Source organism: Zingiber officinale, chromosome 4B, assembly GCF_018446385.1.
Source record: "Zingiber officinale cultivar Zhangliang chromosome 4B, Zo_v1.1, whole genome shotgun sequence".
NCBI classification, from domain to species: domain Eukaryota; kingdom Viridiplantae; phylum Streptophyta; class Magnoliopsida; order Zingiberales; family Zingiberaceae; genus Zingiber; species Zingiber officinale.
In genome coordinates, this window is record NC_055993.1 from 48,839,766 (window position 1) to 48,864,088 (window position 24,323).

General features: G+C 36.2%; 1 protein-coding gene across 3 annotated transcripts in view; it reads right to left on the bottom strand.

The window, feature by feature from the left end:
- Positions 1–24,323, bottom strand: part of LOC121975037 — a 92,430-nt gene that overhangs the window by 53,048 nt on the left and 15,059 nt on the right. For all 3 annotated transcript variants that reach the window (XR_006110196.1, XM_042526396.1, XM_042526395.1), the window contains exons 5-7: positions 4,033–4,100; positions 3,875–3,924; positions 295–364 (exon numbers count right to left, since the gene is read on the bottom strand). Coding sequence is in view for 2 of the 3 variants with exons in the window: in XM_042526396.1 (XP_042382330.1) it covers positions 295–364; positions 3,875–3,924; positions 4,033–4,100 (188 nt within the window). In the remaining variant the exon portion in view is untranslated. The remainder of the gene's footprint in view (positions 1–294; positions 365–3,874; positions 3,925–4,032; positions 4,101–24,323) is intronic.

Sequence of the window (24,323 nt, forward strand, 5' to 3'; positions counted from 1 at the left end):
GCCGACCTGCAATAGAATAACAAGAACTATAATCAATTATTCTCATTTGTAATAGGATAGCTAACTTAGCTCGTGGTGGATAAAATTATCATATGCTTCAGAAAATAAAAGATCAGTGTACATTTCAGAAACTATATTCTGGACTCATCTCCTAGAATTGCTAAACTAACTTATCCTTGGAATCATAAATCATAAGAACATAAATCCTATATTCCAACTTTCTCAAAATGGGCAGCAGATGCAAACTAAAAATGCTACTATCTAGATGAATAATGTAAGAAGTGCAAAGCGTACCTCTCAAGGAGCCCAAACGTGGGTTTCCTTCCTTGACCATACTGCTGGAACAGGTATTTCACTATATCGCCTAATACATAGACAACGTTAACAAAAGGTAATCAGACAAGCTGAGTTTAGAAGACAGATTACACTCACATCTAGAAGGATTAATGTTTGAATGATTCTAAAAGTACAAACACACAGATATGATTTCGTGGACTCAAATATTATTTAAAAAACAAACAGAAACTGAGATTGACAGTGCTATCCTTCCAGTTAGACTTGCTCAACCAAAGGTAAATTGTTTACAGTATATCTAATATCCAACCCCCTCAGAGAACTTGACTAGCTTTGAAACCCAAAACCAGAGCCTTCCTCATTTCTAGGGCCTTCTTCCATTCTATTATAGGTGTCACCAAGGCTGGTTAAGGCATTACCCTTATCTTGGAGATTGAAGAATTCAATGCCATATGGCCTTACAATGAATTCAACATAGTTGTGAAACTTTCTACTTGAAGTTTTAACCCTTTGAACCTATTGTAGTATTGTACCAAACATGACAAGGGTTTGAAGCTATCAGGCAGACTTTGAGGGCCATAATCAATGGACTTAGGACCCAGTTTCAGCCACAACATCTGCCTCTCTGTTTACAGGTCTATGTTTCTCAGTTCCAATCCCTATTTGAGGTATTGTGGGTGTAATTGAAGGATCATAACTAGTTTTAATAGGGACTCATTTCAATGATAAAGGGGTGCTCCAAGCATAGTTTCAAATGTTGGTCACTATCGGGGAACATGGAGGAACATATCGTATCAAAAAGGAATTAATAATGCAGAAAAATAAATGTCTTGGAGAATAATACAAGCTTGGCACATCTTTTAAATTTGACAAACATTTGGTAGTTTAGAAATTGTCACATTGTTTTCTTTTGGTAATAATGAGGACAATTCTGCAATTTAGGATCTATAATGTCTTGGAGAATAATGCAAGCATGGTTTCCTAATTTAGATTATTTATTTTATTGTCTGTTTTAGAGTTGGATTTATAAAAGAGGTTTAGAATCCTGCAATTTAGGATTTTCAGATAATAATAATCAAGTTCATTTCTGTGTGTGAGAGTTCCTCTGTGTTAGGTTCATCATTTGTCTATCTTGCTAGATCAAATGGTATCGAAGTTAAATTTTAGTTCAATTCAATATCTCCATCCCTGATCACCATTCTATTCCTACAATTTCCTCTCCATCCTTGTCACTCACTTCCCCAACCCACTTGTCTGCCGTCTTCATTATTCCTCTCTACCACAGCTCCACTCATGCCCCATTTGCATCTTCTATTCATCGCTTGTGAGATCTAAAACTCCTCATGTTCTTCACTGTGCCAAGGAACCTGCTGCAGCAGATTCCCCTTTTATGTGTCAACACCATCTGCCTCTTCGGAAATCTCCCCCAATGGTGGTTACAACTTACATCCAGTGCTTCCTCAACGTCACGCATCCCTGCTAGCGTTGATTCTACCAAACACTACCTCCACCTGGCACTGCCTCCGCCTGATCAGATCGCTGCAGGCATCTACTTGCACTGGGAAGTTATGTGGAACCTAGATTGAGTTATCATCTGATGTCCATCCACAAACTGATGGGCAAAGGTTGTCAACCACAGTCTAGGGAACTTACTAAGATGTTTAGTGGATGTAAATCAAATATTTGAGATTCAATGTTGCCACTTGTTAAATTTACTTAAATAATTTGATAAACCAATCTACTCATCATACCCTATTTGAATCGTGTATGAGTCAAAAGCTCATCAACCTATTAAACTTATATCCTTACCTACCACCTAACATTCAATTGAGTCAACTAAGAGTTCTATTTTAGTGATTGACGCTGATGTGATGTCAGGAGGAAAATCACACCGAGTAATAAGGCATATAAAATTCAAGCTATACACATCATAAATTTAAGGACTATAATGTAGGGGGACTACATGTTTGTCCACATTCATCCTAAATATTATCCTAAAAACACCTTTGAAAAGATTTATGCTCACTCCTCTAGTTTATTCTAAATTGTGAGGAAACCTAAGTATAACACATATGTTGTTAACTTGCCTAGTAACTTCAGTTCAATTTTCAATGTTGAGAACATATGTCATATTAGGGAACATTCGAATTTTTCTCTGTTTATGCCATACAGGTCATATTCCAATAGTGTTAACTCCTTTGTCCCCCATCCATGACACAACATTCTCATCAAATTAAGTGTGTTGGGAACTCCAAGACGGTGATATCTCCAGATGGAAGCACCCGCTAGTACCAAGTCCATTGGAAAGGGTTTCCATAGATTGAAGAAGCATCATCGAGAATGAGTTTCAAGCTACTTGAAATATTAGAGCAGCATCCAGTTGATCCATCTAGAGAGGTGTATCTACTTCGCACCTATATACAACATTGTCACACTTGGTGTGGTTAGTTCCATCTCCCTATTTGATGCAATCAAGTTCTTCTTAGTGCAAGAGAATAATACATAGACGGTGCGACTAACGAAACAACTTGGAAAATAATCTAGGATTGGCACATCTCTAGATAAATTAGATTTTAGCATTTGGTAATTTAGAAAATTATTGCATTTTTCTTTTGGTAACTAATCGGCTGGTATTTGTAATCCCAATTATTTTAGCATATTTTTCTGATTTAGACTATTTATTGCCTCATATGTTTTAGAATTTGATTTATAAAACAGGTTCAGAATCTTGTGAATTGGGATCTTTCAGTTAATAGTGATTTTTCAATTTGTTTTCTATGCGAGAGTTCCTTCTGTGTGAGGTCTATTCATTGTTCATTCTCTATGCTATATCAACAGGTAAGTATAACTATGTCACCAATGTCAACATAATTTCAACGGCATTGATTGAGATGGAGCCTATTTCCACCCGTACTATCTGAAACTCACAAAGACAAGAAGATTATGCGCTTATGTCTAATCCTTCAATTCCAAGGTTAAAAAAAAGAGAGGAAACGGGAAGATGAGAACCATCAATTGGCAATATTAACCAAAATTAGAAGATGCTCCCATGACTCATCTTTCAATTTCATCTATTGAACAGAGGAGATGAAATACCAAACAGAGAAGATAGAGGAAAAGGAGATCCACCAATTAGAGCATAAACTGTAGGAAAGAGGAGGAAGTTAAAGTCAGAGAAACCAAGAGGTATCTATGTCTTGTACCTAAATTTGGTTCCAATTGTGTACTCCCAGTAGCTAACAACAAAAAATTTATGGGCATGTATATCTTAGGAGCATTATCTACAAATGAGAGACATTTATCTAGCTCAACGGGAAGTTATATTCAAAATCAAATCTTATGTTTCCTTCATGTATTATTTTCCTTTCATGTATACTTCCTATTCGCAAAGCATCTAATCTTTAAGAAGGATTCCTATTGAGAACTTGTGCATTCTATGTTGTATATGTACGACACTTGTGATCCCAACAAAACCCAGATCAATATCAATGACAAAAATGGATTTGTCAAATATTCTATCACAATGAATTCAGAATTTCCTTATTTTATGACTCAAATCAATTGGTGCCTGGTGACTTACTGCTTTCATACATTGAAACACCAGTGTTTAAATCAACAAGAAATGGGAACCTGCACAAAAACAATTTTTATGTAAAACTGAGATTTGAATTATAAATTATTATGAGATACTTTTTACTAATGAAATGTATGATCAAAGGAAGAGAAAAGATTACTCACTGCTCCTTCCCACCAATGCTTCGGACCAATTCCCTATGATGTAATGATCCTTTTGGACAAGGATAAACCTGAAAATCAATTGAAACAAGTCAATCAATAGAATATTGCACTTAATGAATATTCTAGCACAACAAATATGTTCAAGCATAAAATCAATATAACAAAAATCAAGTCAATTTTGATATCATATTTTTCAATTATATATTGATTGCAGTATAACATAATAATGTTCATTATTCCTTAATATTTTTTATTAATCCAAAAGTAATAACGACAAAGTTTAGTTTGCAAAAATTTTAAACAGAAAATGATGGGGTCAATATATGTATGGTAATTAAAAAAATAATAATTTTATTTGTTCTCAAAACCAAATTTGATTTGAACTTCCCTAAAGCTACAATTCACTCCAGTTTAATAAATGCTTCCCATCCATGTATATCAAATTAAATATTTACAATTGATCAATGAGGATTTGAATTGACAAAGTACTTATATAAGAAAATATCCTGGGCTAATTTCTAATGAACATGTTAGCTTTACTCCAATATACCAAATTCAAATTATTATTAATTAGTTAATAAAAAGGTGTACTATATGTATAAGATCAATTACTGAATTCAACAATTAATCCATAGAGATTTAACAAAGAAACATTATTATACAAATGTCCATTTTTAAATTCAAATATATCATTAAATACTCAATGCATGAATTGTTGGGAGAGAACCAACAAAAACTGAATTGGCACTAAGAATATACAGGACTATCTATGATTTCCTATTCATAAGGAAGCTTAAAATTATAAGCAAGAAAAATTAGATGGACACCTAATGAAAAGAAAATTACTTTAATGTATATATATATATATATATATATATATATATGAATGGATGAGTAGAGATGTTAAAAGAACACATCGATGATATGATGATATCACGTACAGATGATAGATAGATGTCAATGTTATAATTTCTTTTCTCATTCAAAACACTTCTACATGGAAAATAACCAGTCCAGCATGTGAGGCTACGTTCAGCTAAAATTCATAGCCATCTGTAATGAGTATTACACAATTGTAGAAGAGAAATATGAATCCTCGTTGTATTAAATTAGAACTTTTCTATGTGTATATTTGTTGGGTTTGCAAAACCAAAATTTTCAAAGAGTTCATCAGAACCATAATGAAGGAAGAAGATGCGAGCTCAAGAAGCAATTTAGACTCACATCTACATCTAATTTTACGAAAAAGAGAGAAACAGAATTTGATACATATTCTTATAGAGTTCTTAGTTGAACCACACAGTTGAACTATGCAAGTAAAGCATAAAAACAAGGGAAGATTTATGTGCAAAACATGATGTGATTGAGTAGAGATATATACACGATATATGACACAAGTAGATTATCCTAAAATTAATTTAGTGAATGTGAAATTAATGTCTAATTAAGCACTACTCGAGTGATAGAGGAAAGCAATTTCAGTTTGATCTGCATCATCTTATGATCTAATGAAGACACAAGCTTGTGTATGAGCATAGTCCGTGAACGCAAATAAGTGAGTGTTAACTAGAGTATGCGTACATAATCTAGTGTGGGACTAAAATTGATTTCCTGCCAGACAAATACGGTCATGACAAATCAGGCAGCAAAGAAGCATGGGCTGGCCACTTATTTGAGCCAACTGGTTCAGCCCAAATAGGATTGGATTAACAGTCAATTGGCCGAGTTAATTGTCCAATTGATGGTCAGATTCAAGACTATTTCGTTGTAGGCTTCTTATTCAGCTTCCCAATTGGGAAGCCTAGCTGACAAAAAATTAGAGAAAGAAATTTCCCTGTGCAACACAACAGTGTACAATGACTCTTGGAAAGAGTGTTGCTCACCACCATTCACACATGAATAATTCCAGGTTGTGATTGAGAAATCATAATTGGCTTTTTAACCACTTGATTAATGCCTTTTCACCCATTGGATTGCCCTTCTAGCTCTATAAAAAGACTCCAAGGCACTGAAAATTCATAAGGCTCGAAATTTGGAAATTTGGAGTATTACTATTTTGAGGCAAAGGTCATGATATCATTGGGAAATAATTATTGACAACCATAAGCACTTGAGTTAGGCAATATCATTTTAAAGAAATAGGATTCAATATTCGCCTCAACCTTACAACTAACTAAACGGGGTCTATCGATTACCCAAAACGGTGGGTGCATTGATGAAGTCAAACTATGCGCTGAAGATGACTTGCGTGAGAGGGTGTGTTGACTAAGTCCGACAACCACGCATGGAAGATGAATAACTAAATAGGTTGACTCGACTATAAGAACAGGTGTGTCGAGTAACTAGAGAGTCATCGTTTACCTAAAAGGATGCCTAGACTAAATGGAGGGATGTGTCTACCAAAAAGGGTGCCTAAACTCTTGTTTGTGCAATCATATCCTAAGTGGTTGTGTTCAAGGTTTAAAATCTCAACTTATGTGAAGGTTTCGGTCTAAGACTGGAACAATACAGTTTCGGTATCGTATCGTGTTGTGCCGATATGGTTTCAATATTTTTTTTATTTATATATAGTAAATGGAAGGAGAGCCTTGGCGCAACGGTAAAGTTATTGTCATATGACCAAAAGCTCACCAGTTCGAATCCTGGAAACAGCCTCTTGCAAAAAGCACGGTAAGGCTGCGTACAATGGATCCTTCCCCGAGATCCTGCATGGCGGGAGCTTCGTGCACCGAGCTGTCCTTTTTTTATTTATATATAGTAATTATTAAATAAATATGTTTATTGTGTATAATTTAAAAATAGATTGTATATTAATTTTATATAATTATTGGACAACTTAATATGGTTAGAAAAAATAATTAAATATAATTTTCTTTAAAGAAAATTAATCTATAAATAACTTAAATTAAAATTAATACATCATAATATATTACCTTACTAATACCCAAAAAAGTGGCATGAATCAGATGGAAATATTGATTCTTACAATATTCTGCTTAAGTCAATTCTATAGGTCTCCAACGCCCAAATTAATAATCATCTCATGACTTGCAATATTGATATTGATTTCTCCACATGTCTATCAACGTGTCTCGATTCATCACTAGAAGTTGAATTTGAAATGGCACCACTAAAATCAGAATGGATACAGGTATAGACACAAGATAAGGATAAACATATGTCCCCAAGCTCTGGGATGATAGATCGACATATGATGCACCAGAGTTATAATAAGAAGATTGCGAGTATGATGAACTTCTGCCAAAATCGATCTTAGCTAAACTCTCCCACATATCTTGATAATTATAAGTTTATTTTGTTTGTCACCCTTCTATCAACATTGATATTGAATAGTGCTACTTCTAGCTACATGACCATAATCTTGAGTTGCATGTGCGTAATCTGTCTCATATGTCCATGGCTCCGGTGCTAGAGTAGGGGAAACATAATTTTTACCACCAGATGTATCATCACTGTCATTACTTCCATGAGTACTTGCACTGCTATCAACATCACTATTCTCATTTTGAACTCCTTGTGGGACTACAGTGTAGAAGGTGATGATGTTTTATCACTGTCATCATGTTCTTATTCATCAATTGCATCAAGTAGATTTTCTCTAATTCTCAATTGACCCCTTCCCGTAAAAGAGGAGGTTTGCCTTTTTCTTTCTTTTTAGCAAAAATTGCATGAGCTTTGCCTTTGCCTTTGCTTTTGCCTTTATCCGTGGACTTCAGTTGGGATATGGGGTTGGGATGTTTGAGAATGTCTAGACCAAGATCCAAAAAATCGAAATTCTTGATCAATAGATTCATCATCATCTTCTTCCTCATAGATATCTCCTCTAGCTTGTATTTTTTCAATCTGTTGCGTAAGAAATTGAGATGGTCACAGTGGGTCTCTTGTTCATCAAGTAATGAATTCTCAACCTCAACAACGCTCCACCAATCCATAATTAGATCATTCTCACTTTGGGCAAATCCAATATTAAATGGGTCTACATCACCATACTCTTATTCTTCATTCTCTTCTATATTGCTCTTAGTTAAAGACGCATATTATAATGAATATAGACCATCTTCTCCAAGCCATGATAAGAAAAGCGATTACATACTTTTGTATGAATGAGGGAGAAAGTTGACCAATTTCTTTCACAAGACGTTGTCTGTGCTATAATCCTTTTCAAATTTGGAGTTGATCCTCCATATTGTAACCACCACTGTAAGATAAATAAAAAATAGTATTTATATTTGTTGACAATAATTAGTAATAATTTTACTATATTTACCTGCATCCATTTTATATCTACATGTGTAATAGGATCACTAAAAGAATCATATGTCTCTCAAAATAATCAACTTTCATTAATAGTCTCAGCAAATGATTCTCTATTTGTATGTAGTCTTGATATTATAAATCTAAGGGTCACTAATAAATCATCTTTTGTGCTAAGATTATAATGGTATTGATATGTTAAATTGAGATAATAACCTACAATAATTAAACATGTATAATATATAATTATTAATAGCAATATTAAAAATTCTTTATCATTAAAAAATATGTACCGACCAAATGAATATATTTTCCCATTTGATCATCTCATCTTGTAGTGATAATATCAATGTAATGCTGATACTTGGTTGGTGATTGTAGACGGCTCTTAATTTGCTCTTTTGCTTCATGAATTAGGTGATAAACATTGCCCATTTGTGGTTTCTTGTCCATAACGACTTTACGTAGAACAACATATAATGGTTCTACATCTGCAATATAGTCCCAAAATCTAACAGATATAATAATTTTTTTGCACTTCCTTACCTTCGGTCGTGTTAGAATATCAAGAGGCTTCCTAATCCTCAGAATAGAACATGACCTTTAATCCGACTTTTTTTTTTTTTTTTGGCTAGTCGCTCCTAGTCGCAGAATCTCTCCATCAATAAATTTCCTATTAATCCATGAACCCAATGATGATTATAGAGGATTTTATTAAAGATTGACCTTTTTCACTACCTTCTTCACTATATCGAGTTTACCGATATCTGACATCATCAAATCGATACAGTGTGTTAAGCATGGTGTCCAAAATAATGTTTGATACTTTACTCCAATAAGTCTCTAACTCTCTTAAAGTTGGCACCATTATCTATAATCACCAGCACTATATATTCTGCACCTATCTCTTGAAGTACAATATCCATCAAACGATATATGTAGGGTGTCATGATAGTCTGTAGTTGCATCAATAGATTTATGAAATATCATCTTTCTATTGCAGTATAGTAGAAAGTTGATAATGCTCATCCGTGTAGGTCCTGTCCAGCCATCACACATCAACGTAACCCCATATAAGCTCCATTGCTTCTTACATAATAGGATCCAAGTCTTGTTCTCCTCCACTTATTCATCTAAATATGGACTGGCAATTTCATATGCAGTTAAAGGTTGAATACTAAGATCAGATTTTTAAATGTTGGACATCATGATATGATAATATGTGTTATTTACTGCATTTGGGGGAATATAATTAAAATGAAAAAATTTAACAATACTTTGACCAATTGATTTCTTCTTCTCTTTTGTATATGGATCATCAATCCTAGTCTATTTGCTAGCTTGGTCTGGGAATGTCAATGGATCAATATCAGCAATATCAACTGCACGTCTTTATCTCATAGAAGGAAAAAAAATGACCAATACCACCTAGGGGTGATCATGTATCGGATTGGTTCGGTTATTGGGCTAAAAAACTATCCGGCCCTACTAGATCAGATAATGCAAAATCGGGACCTACATCCGGCCCTATATCTGGCGGTTCTTATGTATCAGATATCCGACGAATTGTCAGTTATTTGGATATCCGACCCTATATCCAATGAAATATAAAATATAAATATAAATGTAACAAAAATAAAATAAAATTTAAAATGATAATAGACATTACTCATTACACGTTATAGCAGCTAGTTGAAAATAGCTATTACAACGTGTAGCAGCTTATCGGCAGTAGTTGCTATAACGTGTAACAGCTTATCAACATTAGTTGCTACAAGTAGGGGTGATCACGGATCGGGTTGGTTCGGTTATTGGGATAAAAAACTATCCGACCCTACTAGATCAGATAATGCAATATTAGGACCCTACATCCGGCCCTATATTCGGCGGATTATTTTTTTTCGGTTCGGTTCGGTTCGGGTCGGTATAAGCGGGTTGGTCGGTTTGACGGATTGATTGCTCACCCCTAATACCACCTTGTGTTGAAGTAACACGAACATTTGCACTCCTTCCCAATGTTGTTATAGTAGTTGAGCCACTTCCATGGCACCTGAGTCACTTCTATGTCGCATATTTTTCTCAGTCATATTGAGTTCAAGAGGCATGAAAGCTACTAAAAGATTTGTCATTTGGAACTTCACAGCGACCTTCGAATTCATCAAAGATTGGTTCTTTAGAGTTTCAGCTATCAACAAGTTCATATTGTCATTGTTTATACTTTAATGTTTTTTTGTCATCAAGTTCCTATTTCATTGCACGACAAACTTCTTGAAAAATTTTTGGACAATTAGAAACATCCGGATATCCACGAGCAAGATGCTATTTTAGGTGTGTGACCCCACCGCCGCGTCCAATCATATCGTAATGCACCATTACCTATGCATTATAAACAATTAAAAATAATACACATTTTCAGATAATGGTCGTCATTTTATAACGTCAAGAATGTATTTATCATTGTAAACTTACAAATTAAGTATATAAACTATAAAGAGCAACTTCCTAAAACCAATCTTTTGTAACATAATTTTATAAAGTAAATTTGAAACAATCACTTAAGAATATTATTTCAACTTTCTCAATTTAGAATGATGTGCATAAGATTATAAGTGTTTTATTAGGAATCATAAACTTGACAGCATATCTTTATCAAAACTTTTAAAATCCTAGACAGATCAGTAGAGACATTCTAAGACAAAAATATATATATTTCATATGTTAAGGAGGTAAGAATCCTAAAAGTAAAAAAGCTAAATATATTAATATTCATGAATCCAAATTTCAAATTAATTCAAAGATAAATATTATCTCTAATAAATATATAAATTAACACAAAGATATTATTTTATATATAATATTTATATAAATTAATTATTAATTTAAATAATATAAATTTTAAATAGTAAAAAAAATATCAATTAAACATAATATAAATGTAATTTATTAGAATTTTTTAGAATATTAATTAAAAACATTTATTTAAAAAATTAAATTTTAAATATATTCTTTATATATTTTATTGGAATAATTTAATTAAGGTTTATAAAAGTTTGTTCGAAATATCACACATACTTGAGAATTGTTTAAATTAATTCAATCAAAAATTTAATTTTTGATCGGATGAAAAGAAATATCGCAGTGTGGGGGCTCGACGGATCAAGGAGGGAGGCGCGTTCGATGGCGTCGGAAGCCGGCACCGCCAGAGGTATCCCGCAACTCCTCCGACACTGCCTAAGACGCATTTGAGACAGGGACACCTCCTACCCTCTAGTTTTATCTTCATTCAAGAGTTCGGCTCGACTCGGTTCGATTACACTCCTACCCTCTAGTTTTATCTTCATGAACCTTCTTTGGTATCAAAATAAGGATGTTTTCGAAGGACTAACCACCAACAAAGCCATGACCAGAATTCAATTTGCACCATGAAGTTCGAGGGAGACCTCAGAATATAAAAGAGACAAATTGAGGTATTTTTTAAAAATGATTCTACTCAAATCCTTGCAATAGAATGTGGATTTGAAACTCCAAAGGGCAAAAAGGCCAGAAGGATGGATGAACAAACCAAGCTTTCCAAAGATAACGAAAAGACCATAGAAATATTACTGTTTGTTTTACCTAATAACATTTTGAGCACGGTTGGAGACTACACAAATGCAATGATGGAAAAGATCATTCTTCTTTATGAGAATCCTGTGCTAGAACTCAAAGCTCAAATACATGGAAAGATTGAAGACAATAAGGAAGAAACAAAGAAGCTCAAGGTTTAAGCTTCGAGATAATGACAAACAATGAAGATCTGTCATCCTCTTCATCAGAAGATCCAAGTAGTGAGGCATCATCTACACCAAAAGATGAGAATACAAGAAAGCCAATGGAGATAGAAGTTGCTTCTTCAAGTTCCTCAATCCAATCCAAATCAAAAGATCACATTATTTGGTTTAGATGAAACAAAAGGACATTACAAGAACAAGTGTCCACACACAAAAGGAGAAAGAAAAGATAAAGAGGCTTAAACTCAATAAATTTGAACAAATTAATACTCTATCCAACTTGTAGCATAAAGGAAGTAAATAAGGACCACACATAGTATGTTTCACAAGCAAAGTGTGGAGACACTACTACAACAGATGTCCACATAAGGGGAAAGACAAAGGAAAAAAAAATGCTTAAAGAAACCTAGCATCTTTATCTACTCAAAGTGACCTAGCACCACCTAACACACCTCCACTAGTCACATATGAACAACAAATTGTGGGGTTGTGTTTGAAGTCAACAAGGTAGAAGATGCTTAGTAGTGGATCAGATTGTCCCTGTTGCTCCCATCTCATGGAAGAACGAAGTATCAAATCATGAAGTATCCATCTTCGCCAAGCTTTGTATGATAGGTGTTCCTCTCTACTACGCCTTTAACAGGTCTTGTCATTTCCTCCACCTACCTTCCAACTCATTGTTAACATCACTATTAAATCTTCATTAGGCATAACATCGGTCATGGATTTAAATTTTGTATCCTTGGCACAAGCGGAATTTACGGTTCCGCCTGCCAATTGGCACCGTACTAGCACCACAAGGCTGTTGCGACCTCACAACACCCTTCACGGGTTCACGAAAGGTGCCACAACCCTCACAGCCTCTACGACCCCCGCGACAGGCTCCACGAGGGCATTAATGCTACTGCGACCCCTTGGAACCTCCCTGGGAGGGTAGAGGGTGTCGCAACCCCGCGGAGGCCTCCTCGAAGGAGCAAAGTCGTAACTGCCTAAGCAAGGTTATGACCTTGGTTGCATTAGTGGATTTTTTTTATTTTCTATTTTAGAGGATAATTTTTTAAAAATTAATAAATTTTAATTTTTTTTAATATATGGTGAAAATTGAATGTGAATTTAAAATAATCTAAAAAATTTCTAAATATAATTCTTAAATATTTCAAATAAATTTTAAAAAATTATAAATTTATAAATACATTAAAAAAACAATTGAAAATCTTCAAATAATTTAATAATTATCTTTGAGCTTTTCAAATAATTTTAGAATTTTGGATTTAGTTTTGAACTTTGAGAATTAGTTATTTTTTAAAATTAATTATTTTAAGAATTACTTTTATATCTTTTAAATATTTTTAAAAATTAATTATATATTTTAATAATTAAAAAAAAAAAAAAATGTATACCTTCCTGTAGTTGTCGTAAAAATTTAATAAGCATAAACATTATCAGAAAATATTGAAATATGAACTCAACACCTAAAATATAACATCAATCGTGAACATATATATACAATCAAATATTAATAAAATTAACTTTTAATTAATATGCACTTATATTTAAAAAATATAAAAAGTACCAAAATCGTATCGACATAGCACGATACGGTACTGAAACAGTGTTTTAGTTCGAGATCGAAACTTTGACACGACTTGAAATTTTAAACCTCGACATGAGTCACCTCTAGATCATTCTTTACAACATTTAACAACAACAATCTAAGAGATCCATTCGAATTGCTAGATCTTTACTAAAGAAATCACAGATCATCTATGGCTAATAACATCAAATACATACTCTTAGGACCAAAAGAGATTTAGATATCTCCACAATGGCATGATATTGTCCACTTTAGGTCTAACCCTTATGGTTTTATTTTTTGGCTCTACCCAAAAAAATCTCATACCAATGGAAATATCTTTCCCTTATAAACTCATGATCTTTTCCATGTGTTTTGTGAGACTTTGTTTGCAAACTTTGCAACCCAACAATCACCCCCTCAAACGAAGGACCATAGGCTTCCCATGTCCAATCCTCGACCCACCTGGTCTTCCTACCCCTTGGTCCACCCGACCTACTAGGATTTCCTTGCCTAACCGCAATTAGGACTTCCTGCTTGGTGTCTGGTCCTTTTGATTCAGACACGGGAGCCCCTACTTCCTTTGTTCGAGGTCAATATTTGACTCACATGGCTCAATTAAACTATAACTCTTGTGCACAGTCGGCGGTTAGACCTTCTGGCAGTCCGGGCTCTAATACCAATTGTTAGGACCAAAAGGGATTTAGATATCTCCACAATGACATGATATTGTCCACTTTGGGCCTAAGCCCTCATGGTTTTATTTTTGGGCTCTACCTAAAAGGCCTCATATCAATGGAAATATCTTCCCCTTATAAACTCATGATCTTTTTTATGTGTTTTCAATGTGGGATTTTATTTGTAAACTTTGCAACCCAACACATACCACCACTATCGGCCTTTGCACTTGACTACTTTCTTCCACTTCTAGCAATGACTTTAAGGCATGACCGTTGTCACTAGCAACCACTATTCTTAACCTAGCCACTAACCTCCACATTGCAAGGGCCTCATGTAAAAGCGAGCACCACCACTATCGAGCTTTCATGCAATATGACAACCTACTAATAATCACACCCATAGTTTAAAATATCATTCATTATCGGGCAAAACAGGAGAAATTTATTGTTCCGCACATCGCCCGACACCAGCATCGGCACCGACACCATGAGCCGCAATGCTGTGGAGTGATCCCTTGGTGACCTCCACGGGTCGAGGTGAGGATGCCCGCAGGTCACTACTGGTCAGGGCAAGGGCACATATGTGTTCTCCACAAGGTCGAGGAGGAACTGTGACCTCCACAAGTCGCGGAGGAACCGTGACCTCCACGAGTCGCGGAGGCACCGCGACCTCCACGGGCAACAAGGACGCCCAAGCGATCTCTGCGGGGACGCCCATGTAGTCTCCGCGAGGACGACCACGTAGTCTCTGAGGGGTCGCGGAGGCACAGTGACCTTCGCAAGTCGTGGTTGTGGGGCGCATAGGGATGCCTGTGTTAGTGCAGATTGCACTGATAATCAAGTTTTGGTGTATAACAAATAGTTTAAATTAAATGCAGTGTTATCTAACCTCTTTACCAAGTGTGCAAGAGTTGGCGGGTCTGAAGGATCTGACACCAAGCTGAAATCCAGCTAAATCTGAGGACCTGATAGTTGGTTCGAAGCCCAGATAGGCCAAAGGGTCGACCTAACATCTGGCGAAAAGTTCGATTGAGTCTGCAGGACCTGACAACTTGCAGAAGTCCAGTTGGATCTACGGACCTAACAACTGCATGAAGACTTGGTCGGTCATGAGGTTAGTCATTCGACTATAAGTTGGTAAGTAAAGGTAAGTCACTGGAGGAGAGTGACTCGGTGATGACGCATCCCGATTGAGGGGTAGTAAGCATCGGTCCAATTTAGGTCTATTTCGAAAACTTAAATTAAGACTCTGACTAGATTCTGGTCTCGGGAAGACAGGATTTAACTCATAAATCTTTATAAACTGTTCATGCATATATTTTTCTAACTCTATGTTGTAGAGACAAACGTAGACCTTCGAATTCTACATGCGTGGCAACTGACAGAGCTTGATTCCAAGTTCGGAGTCAAAAGTTATGGCCTTCGGAAGATTGTTGTGTCAAACTAGCAATTGGAGGCGCCTTGAGCTTGCTGAAAGGTGCCTTGAGCTTGCTGGAAGGCGCCTTGAAGAGCTTTAAAGGCGTCTTCCAAGGATAAAATCAGAAGTTTGCAGATTTTATCATCATTAAAGATTGAGGGATAAACTTTACTTGTAGAGGCGCCTTGGAGGAGGTTGAAGGCGCCTTCCACAGCCTATGTAAACCTTGTTTGAGCAGCATTCAAGACACAACTCTTCTACAAGTTTGAACACGCCCGTTTGGAGTTCCGACTGCTCCGGTTTCCTACTGTTGCTCTACTACGACACTGCTGCACTCAACTACAGCTAGGGGTCGTCCAACACCGAACCTGATCCGATCATCTTCGAGGGTGTTGGGTTACAAAATTTTAATACTGTACTTAATTGTTGCATAAAGAAAAGTGCAGCGTGTTACACTCTTTCTTATTCTTTCATTGTACTCGATCCTCTCTTTTGGCGGTTCCGGAAGAAGTATTTTAGTGAATTACCCATCGATAGGTCCGAGAGACCTAGGTCTTGGAGCAATAGTCGCCGAAGGCTCCGAACCAAGAAAATTGACCGTGTCTGTTTCTGTCTTTTTACTTGCTTTTGATTTTCGTGTTTTTTCTGCTACATTTACTTTGATCTCAAAACGAAAGCAAAGTTTTTCAAAACCACGTGATTCACCCCTCCTCTCACGTGCGACTCAATCCAATAGCCTGCCCTGTGCAGAACTTTGGAAACTTGAATAATTAAATACTTAAAACTAGGCTAATAATTTAAATCAACTCCTAACTAGTTATAAATACAATAATCTAAGTAGGTTTAATCAAACTTTGATAAAACTATCACATTATATATATATATATATATATATATATATATATATATATATATTTTGTTAATTTTGAAAATATATAATAAATTTTTTATTTATTTACCATATGGGACATTATGATCCATTTTTTCCCCTTTTTTTAAATTTTTAATATTTAGACTAAATTTTTTATTTTTAATTATTATATTTTATATTTAAAAATATTGAAACTATATGGACACGATACTTTACCGAAATCGTATCATTCCGGTCCAAGACCAAAACCTCGACATGTGTTGAGATTTTAAACCATGATCACTCATACGGACATGAGCACCATTTGTACTAGCCTCTGCTTATAATCCAAGCAATCGTTGAAGACTATACCTCATGTAGGTACGAGCACAGCTACTACTAGCCTTTGGTCTTGACCTGACTTGACTACTTGTATGTGGATGTGAGAATTGCCACTATTAGTCGTTACTCGAGATCTAATTGCCTACCTATAACCCATACCTTAAGTGGACATGGGCACTACCACTGTGGGCTTCATCTTTAGTCTTTATCTTAGCACTTGTGTGCTTCATCAACTATTTCTAGAGCTTTGCTAATCAACAATTAATGGATCATTGGTTGTGTACTTCTAGTTATGTTTTGTTTCAGCATTATATTTCTATTATAATATTGTTGTATGTTTCCCAATATAAGTTCTCTGGTTTATATAACAAGCTAAACCAACATCTAAAATCTCTAGCTATCGGTTGAGATGGGTAAAACATTTTGTTTGATTAACAAGACAAGCTAGAATGGCAATAAAACAAGGCGACGAACCATTGTGGGCACTGATTCCTTCATCAACACACCTTTCTTTACAGCTTTCTCCTCCTCATCCTGAGTCCTTATTAGAAGTTATGATCGAAGTGTCAACTGTTGGTACCCCAAGGTAGTTTTGATGTGATCAAACAAGTTCGATTAGGTCATATTGTATTTAACCTTATGTCTAAGTGTACAGGAACTTAGGAGCACAGGACGTCGAGCAAAAGACGTAGCTAGAGAGAAGGACGGCACGGGAGAGAGCCGACAGGCTCGGTGAGCCTGAGGGACGAGGTGCTGCAGAAGAGTACGTGGGCGGACAAGAAGGAGGCGCGCGGCGTTTCCGAGGGACGAGAAGCCGGAGCGGAAGCTTGCTCAAGAAAGCCGAAAGTTGGGTTCGGGTGAACCCTATTCCAGATGGTCGAAATCACCCAAGCGAGCGAAGCCGGAGTGGAAAAACCGGACCAAAGCAAGCGGAGCCGAAGCTGGAGGCCCGGAGAGAAAGTCAACTAAAAAGTTGGCTTTCACCTTCGGGGCGCCCGGAAGTCAACTAAAAAGTTGACTTTCACCTTCGGGGCGCCTGGAACCATTCCGGGTGCCCGGAACCATTCCAGGCGCCCGAAGCTGTCCGGGGCGCTTGGAATTATTCTGGGCGCCCGGAACCCAATTCTTAGCCAAATTCGACGTAGCACGTATCGTTGCGTCGGGGATAAAATATTATCTCATTCCAGGCGCCTGGAACCCTTCTAGGCGCCCTGAGCAGGGCTATATAAACAGCCTTGCTCCTAGAAGCTAACAATAATAAGAAATATCCAAGCAACACTTGTACACACTTCCTTTTCTATTTAGCTTCGTTTTTCTGTGTTTTCATTGCTATAAAGCGGTTTCTCCGCCTGAAGGAGAAAATAGTACGACTTCATCTGCCTTGGATTAATAACCTCCCCAGTTGTAACCAAGTAAACTTGTGTGCCTCTGTCTTTTAGTCTCTTTAGTATTTCTTATATACAAGTGTTATTTTAATTAAGTTATTTGTTCGAGAAAGGTTTTTTGCTTGATTTGTGGAGGGGTTATTCACCCCCCTCTAGACGGCCGCCAAGGGTCCTAACAAGTGATATCAGAGTCAGGACGCTTCAGAAAGCCAACTGAAGCAACGAGACGATGGTCGGACCGAGCATATACCCACCGAAGTTCGAAGGGAAGTTCGCGAGCTGGAAAAAGAGAATGGAGGTATTCTTTAAAACCAATTTTAAATTGCTTTTAATAATAAAGTTCAGTTTTGTAGTGCCCGAAGGTAATTAAGAATACCAGTGGACGAAAAAAGAGCAGGCCGACTACGTAGCAAATGGCAAAGCAGAGTTCCATCTGCTGAGCATTCTACCGCCACAAGAAGTCAATCGGATCGGCGCCTACAACTCAGCAAAGGAGCTTTGGAAGAAGTTCCTTGAGCTACACGAAGGGACGTCCGAAGCCAAGCTCGTAAGATGAGATCTGCTAAGGAACCAGCTGAGTAATATAAAATTGGAAACAGAAGAAACCGTTGCACATCTTCACTCGAGAATGAAGGAACTAATCATCGAACTCACAAATCTCGGAGAAAAGATAAACAACCGAGATTCGCTAAGGTACGCGCTTAATGCATTTCCTAGAAACACCGAGTGGGCATCATTAGTAGATGCTTACTATATATCTAAAGATTTAGAATCTGTCACCTTAGAAGAAATGTTTTCAACATTTGAACTCAATGAAACGAGATGTGCAGATATGAAGAAGAAGCTAAAACACAACATTGCCTTTAAAGCAAAGGTGGACGAACAAGATTCAGAATCCTCTCTCAATGACAACGAAACGACGTTGATGGTAAAAATAATTTAAAAAATTTATTTAAACTAGAAAAACTAACCATCTGTAGGGTAGAAAGAAAAGAACGATCAGATGCTACCACTGCAATGAAGAAGGGCTCGTTAAAGACAACTGCCCTAAGTTAAAGATCAAGGACAAGGACAAAGGAAAGAACAAGAAGTTTGTCCAATCTAACAAGTACAAAGCGCTAAAGGCGACGTGGGACGAAACATCGTCCGAATCAGAGATTGAGACTTTCTCCGGACTTGCATTAATGGCAAGCAATCAAGACGACAAAAACGAAGCAAGCTCGTCTGAAATGAACATCGAGAGCATCGATGAAGGAGGAGCAATATCGGAAGAAAACAGCACTTCAGGAGGAACTACGGATAACGGGATCTAAAAGGTAAGTCAGGTACGATCTCTTCCTCCTGATAAGTCATTCAAGTTTATAAAATATTTATCAAAGAATTGTTGCAAACTAGAAAAAGAAAATAAAGAGTTAAAATTGATTCTAGCCAAATCTTGTCCATTAGAAGAATATGATAAATTAAAAATAGAAAATGATAAATTGAAAGTACAAGTAGAAAACTTGACAAATCGTGCATGCTTAAATGTTAAAATCCAAAATTATAATAGACTAAGCTGGCATCCTAGATTTCATAGGGGTCAAATCAGAAAACTGTCTAGAAAATGTCCCAAAGAAATTTCTGATTAACCCAATTGGTAGGAATCTATATTGGGTTCCAAAAACTTGTATAAATTAACACCTTAAAGTTAGGACTTTCAGAGAATAGATTAAATGTTTGATTTCCTTAAGAGACTTTGTCTAGAAAGTGGTTGTTGCTCCAATAACTAAGAAGGTCTAGTGTCTCACCACAGCTTGGAAACCAATTAATAAAATAAAACGTTTAATTGACTAACTGATAAACCATCTAATTGTAATTAATGCTTTAAACAGTTACTCAAATATTTTTTTACTTAAAATTTTTTTTTTCTAAAATCTACGTTGTCAATTTTTTTTTGTGATATCAAAATTATTTTCAAATTTTTCAAAGCTTTCAAAAACTTGATAAGTTTTTCAAAATTGTTAGAAAATCAGAGTTTTTTTATCTAAAAACTTTCTTATTTTTTTGAAAAATTACCCTTAAATTTTTTTTTTTACCCCATTTTTTATGTGATCAAAGGGGGAGAAGGGAAGATTAAGTCTAGGGGGAGGTAGCTTAACTATTTTCAAATTTTTGCACTTTAATGCAAAATCTATTGCTTTTACTTTATGTTGGTTTACCCTAACTTAACTTGGGTTACTCACATCAAAAAGGGAGAGATTGTTGGTACCCCAAGGTAGTTTTGATGTGATCAAACAAGTTAGGTTAGGTCATGTTGTGTTTAACCTTATGTCTAAGTGTATAGGAACTTAGGAGCAGACGGGCTCGGTGCGTCTGAGGGACGAGGTGCTGCGGAAGAGTACGCGGGCGGACGAGAAGGAGGCGCGCGGCATTTCCGAGGGACGAGAAGCTGGAGCGGAAGCTTGCTCGAGAAGGCCGAAAGTTAAGTTCGGGTGAGTCCTCTTCCAGATGGACAAAATTACCCAAGCGTGCGGAGCTGGAGAGAAAGACCTGGACCAAAGCAAGCAGAGCCGAAGCTGGAGGCCCGGAGAGAAAGTCAACTAAAAGTTAACTTTCACCTTCGGGGCGCCCGGAACCATTCCGAGCGCCCGGAGTAGTCTGAGGCGCCCGAAACCATTTCGGGCGCTCGGAGCAGTTTGGGGTGCCCGGAACCATTCCGAGCGCCCGGAGGCGCCCGGAACCATTCTAGGCGCCCGGAACTCAATTCTTAACCAAATTTGACGTGGCACATACCGTTGCGTCGGGAATAAAATATTATCCCATTCCAAACGCCTGGAACCCTTCCACGCGCCCCGAGCAGGGCTATATAAACAGCCCTGCTCCCAGAAGTTAATAACAATAAGAAATATCCAAGCAACACTTATACACACTTCCTTTTCTGTTTAGCTTCGTCTTTCTATGTTTTCATTGCTATAAAGAGGCTTCTTCGCCTGAACGAGAAAATAGTACGACTTCATCTGCCTTGAATTAACAACCTCCCTGTTTGTAACTAAGTAAACCTGTGTGCCTCTATCTTTTAGTCTCTTTAATATTTCTTATATGCAAGTGTTATTTTAATTAAGCTATTTGTTCGAGAAAGGTTTTTGCTTGATTTGTGCAGGGTCTATTCGCCCCCCCTAGCCGGCCGTCAATGGTCCTAACACCAACTTCTTTGCCTGAACCCTTCTCCTTCACACCAAAACTGAAATTATAGTAGCCTAGCTTCCTCCTCTAGTGTTGGCTAGCTTCCACTGCTCCATGTAGCTCATCTCATGCTCTTCCTCTAACATCGATATTCTTCCTCCTCTCCTTCCTCTTCCTCTAACATTAGCAACCCCTTCTCCTTCGACACACCTTCAGTACCAATACCGACTCTCAAATCAAGGAGTTTGTCTTGCATAAGACAATATTGTTTTAGAACCGTAATAGTGTTTTAAGGTTTATTGTTGATAGAAAATTAAAAGGGGAAGGAGAAAGGAGATAAAGAAGAAAAAGAAGAGAATACAACTATATATAGTTAAATTCCAACTTTGTGTCTCATTTGAAATGCAATTTTGATATGTATGGACACAAGATGAAAAAAATATTGTTTCAATTCATCTTAACACGTATTATAGCATTCCATGAGGCGTCAATATTAACATGACACGATACTCATTAACATGATTGACACAATAGATTACCTATGCTAAATAGCATCAAATTTTAGTAATTTATCCAAACAACACATTCTTAGTGTGCTAGTAGGCATGGTATGAGATTTAAACCATACCAATGACACGGTTCTAATCTATTGGGGAATAAAACCCTAGCTTAACAAGAAATTTCAATCCTTGAGCTAGACATAGATAATATACTTGCTCCAACTTGAGAAAAAGTGTTATGAAATATGAAATAGGATCATTGTACTAATGGAGTTTGTTTCGCTTTATTAGTTCCATTAGAATGTTATTAGGAGTTTATATACACTCCATACAAGTGTCATTGCATAATTATGAGTGCAATACAATACTTTTCTTTTTCTCATATTATACACCCAATATGAGACTTATAACAACTAAGTCTTATCCCACTAAAAGGGTTGGCTACCCAATATGAGACTTTCGAGAATCAAAATCATATCTCAAAAATTGGTTTAGGATGGTATCAAACAACGGTTGCTTCGCCCTTATTAGACGACTAAAAAGTGAGCAACATGAACCACCTAAGCAACCTAAGCACTATGCCTAGGGATCTGGCCTATTTAGTGGCAAAAAAATAATTTTTTTAAAAAGTAGTTGATTCACCTATACCCTAATCTAAGATTTACAATTTCAAATCATACTGAAATTTAAGTTTATGACTTGTGTCGCGTTGATACAGTTTCAATACTTGTTTAAATATAAATATATTGATTAAAAAATGTTTCATTAGTATTTGACTCATATAGATATCTAATATGAGTTACATTTGAGATGTTGAATTGTTGAATTCAAGTTTTAATATTATCTCATAAAATGTTTAATGGTTATTGAGTAAAACACAATTTAGGATTAGCTAAAGTAAATCAAATAAACATGGCCGGATCAACTAGGTTCAAACTATATTTAGTTTTGATTTATTTTGATCGATTAAAATTAAACCAAATTTATATATAGAAGAATTTAATCCTTAGTATATATATATATATATATATTTCCCTAACAATTTGTTTCCTCCATTTGAAAGAAATTTGTTCCTTTATTTACCTCGTGGACCAATAGAAGGAAAAAATTAACTTAAATAGGTTAAGAGGTTTTTTCTCTATGATTACCCTTGCGGAAGGATGGAGGAACAAAAATTAGGGGAAAAAATAACTAATGAATTAGGAAAAAATTAAGAGGAAAAGGAATAGGGAAAGAAATTAGCATTAAATGCATAAAAAATATAAAAAATGAAGAACTCGTGCCAGTGTCGATCGGCGAGCAGGATGGTAAATTCCACCCATACCAATCGACATGGCTCAACATTTTATACCATGCCCTAATCCCTTTTTCATTCTCTCTTTTTTCCAACGAAACCACCTCCACTATCCACACGCTCACACGCAATGGCTTTTCTCGTCAACAAAGATGGCTTGCCATCCTCTATCAATCCTTTCTTATTCCCATCAATCTTGGCTTTCCCCACAGCCAATGCATGAAATGTTTTCACCAAATGAACCAACTAGCTCAAATGTCGAATCATCTTTCATTTATCCTTCTCTTCTCTAGGTATATTTTCTCTATTCTCTTGGCTCTTCTTTAGGTCTTGACTATTGATGCTAGGAATAGAAATGTGAAATAGTAGAGCATGAGATGATCACTACTTGATCAGAAAATGGCTGGTCCTGTTATATTGATCAAATATTGTGATGATCAGTATTTAGATAAGTATTTAATCTGGATAGATCAAGTACTGAAATGATCAGTATCTAATCAATATTTGATCTAGAAAATATTGATCAAATATTGGGATGGCCAGTATATTTGACCAGTATTAAGACCAAATATTTGAACAAAATCTTGATAAGTATTTGACATTGTTTAAAATTTTGACCCGTATTGAAGTTTCAATTTAGGACAAGAACAATACATTTTTGGTATCGTATTATACTGTGCCAATATGGTTTCGGTATTTTTTAAATATAAAATATATTAACTAAAATAAAAAATAACCTAAATATTAAAACATTAAAAAATTTAAAATAATAAAAAACAATTTAAAATAAAAAAACAGGATCTTGGCACCTTCACATCCTCGGCCCCCTCTGTGGGCTTGTGGGCCGCCATGATCCCATGGCGACCTCTGCGAGGTCACGGAGTCTGTCACGATCCCGCGGGGTCATGGTGGCTGTCACAATCCCGTGGGGTCACGGAAGCTATCACGATCCCGCAATGACCTCTACAGGGTCATAGAGGCTATCATGACCCATCACGGCGCCTCTGCAACCCCATAGGGGTCGCCATGGGATCGGCTAAAAA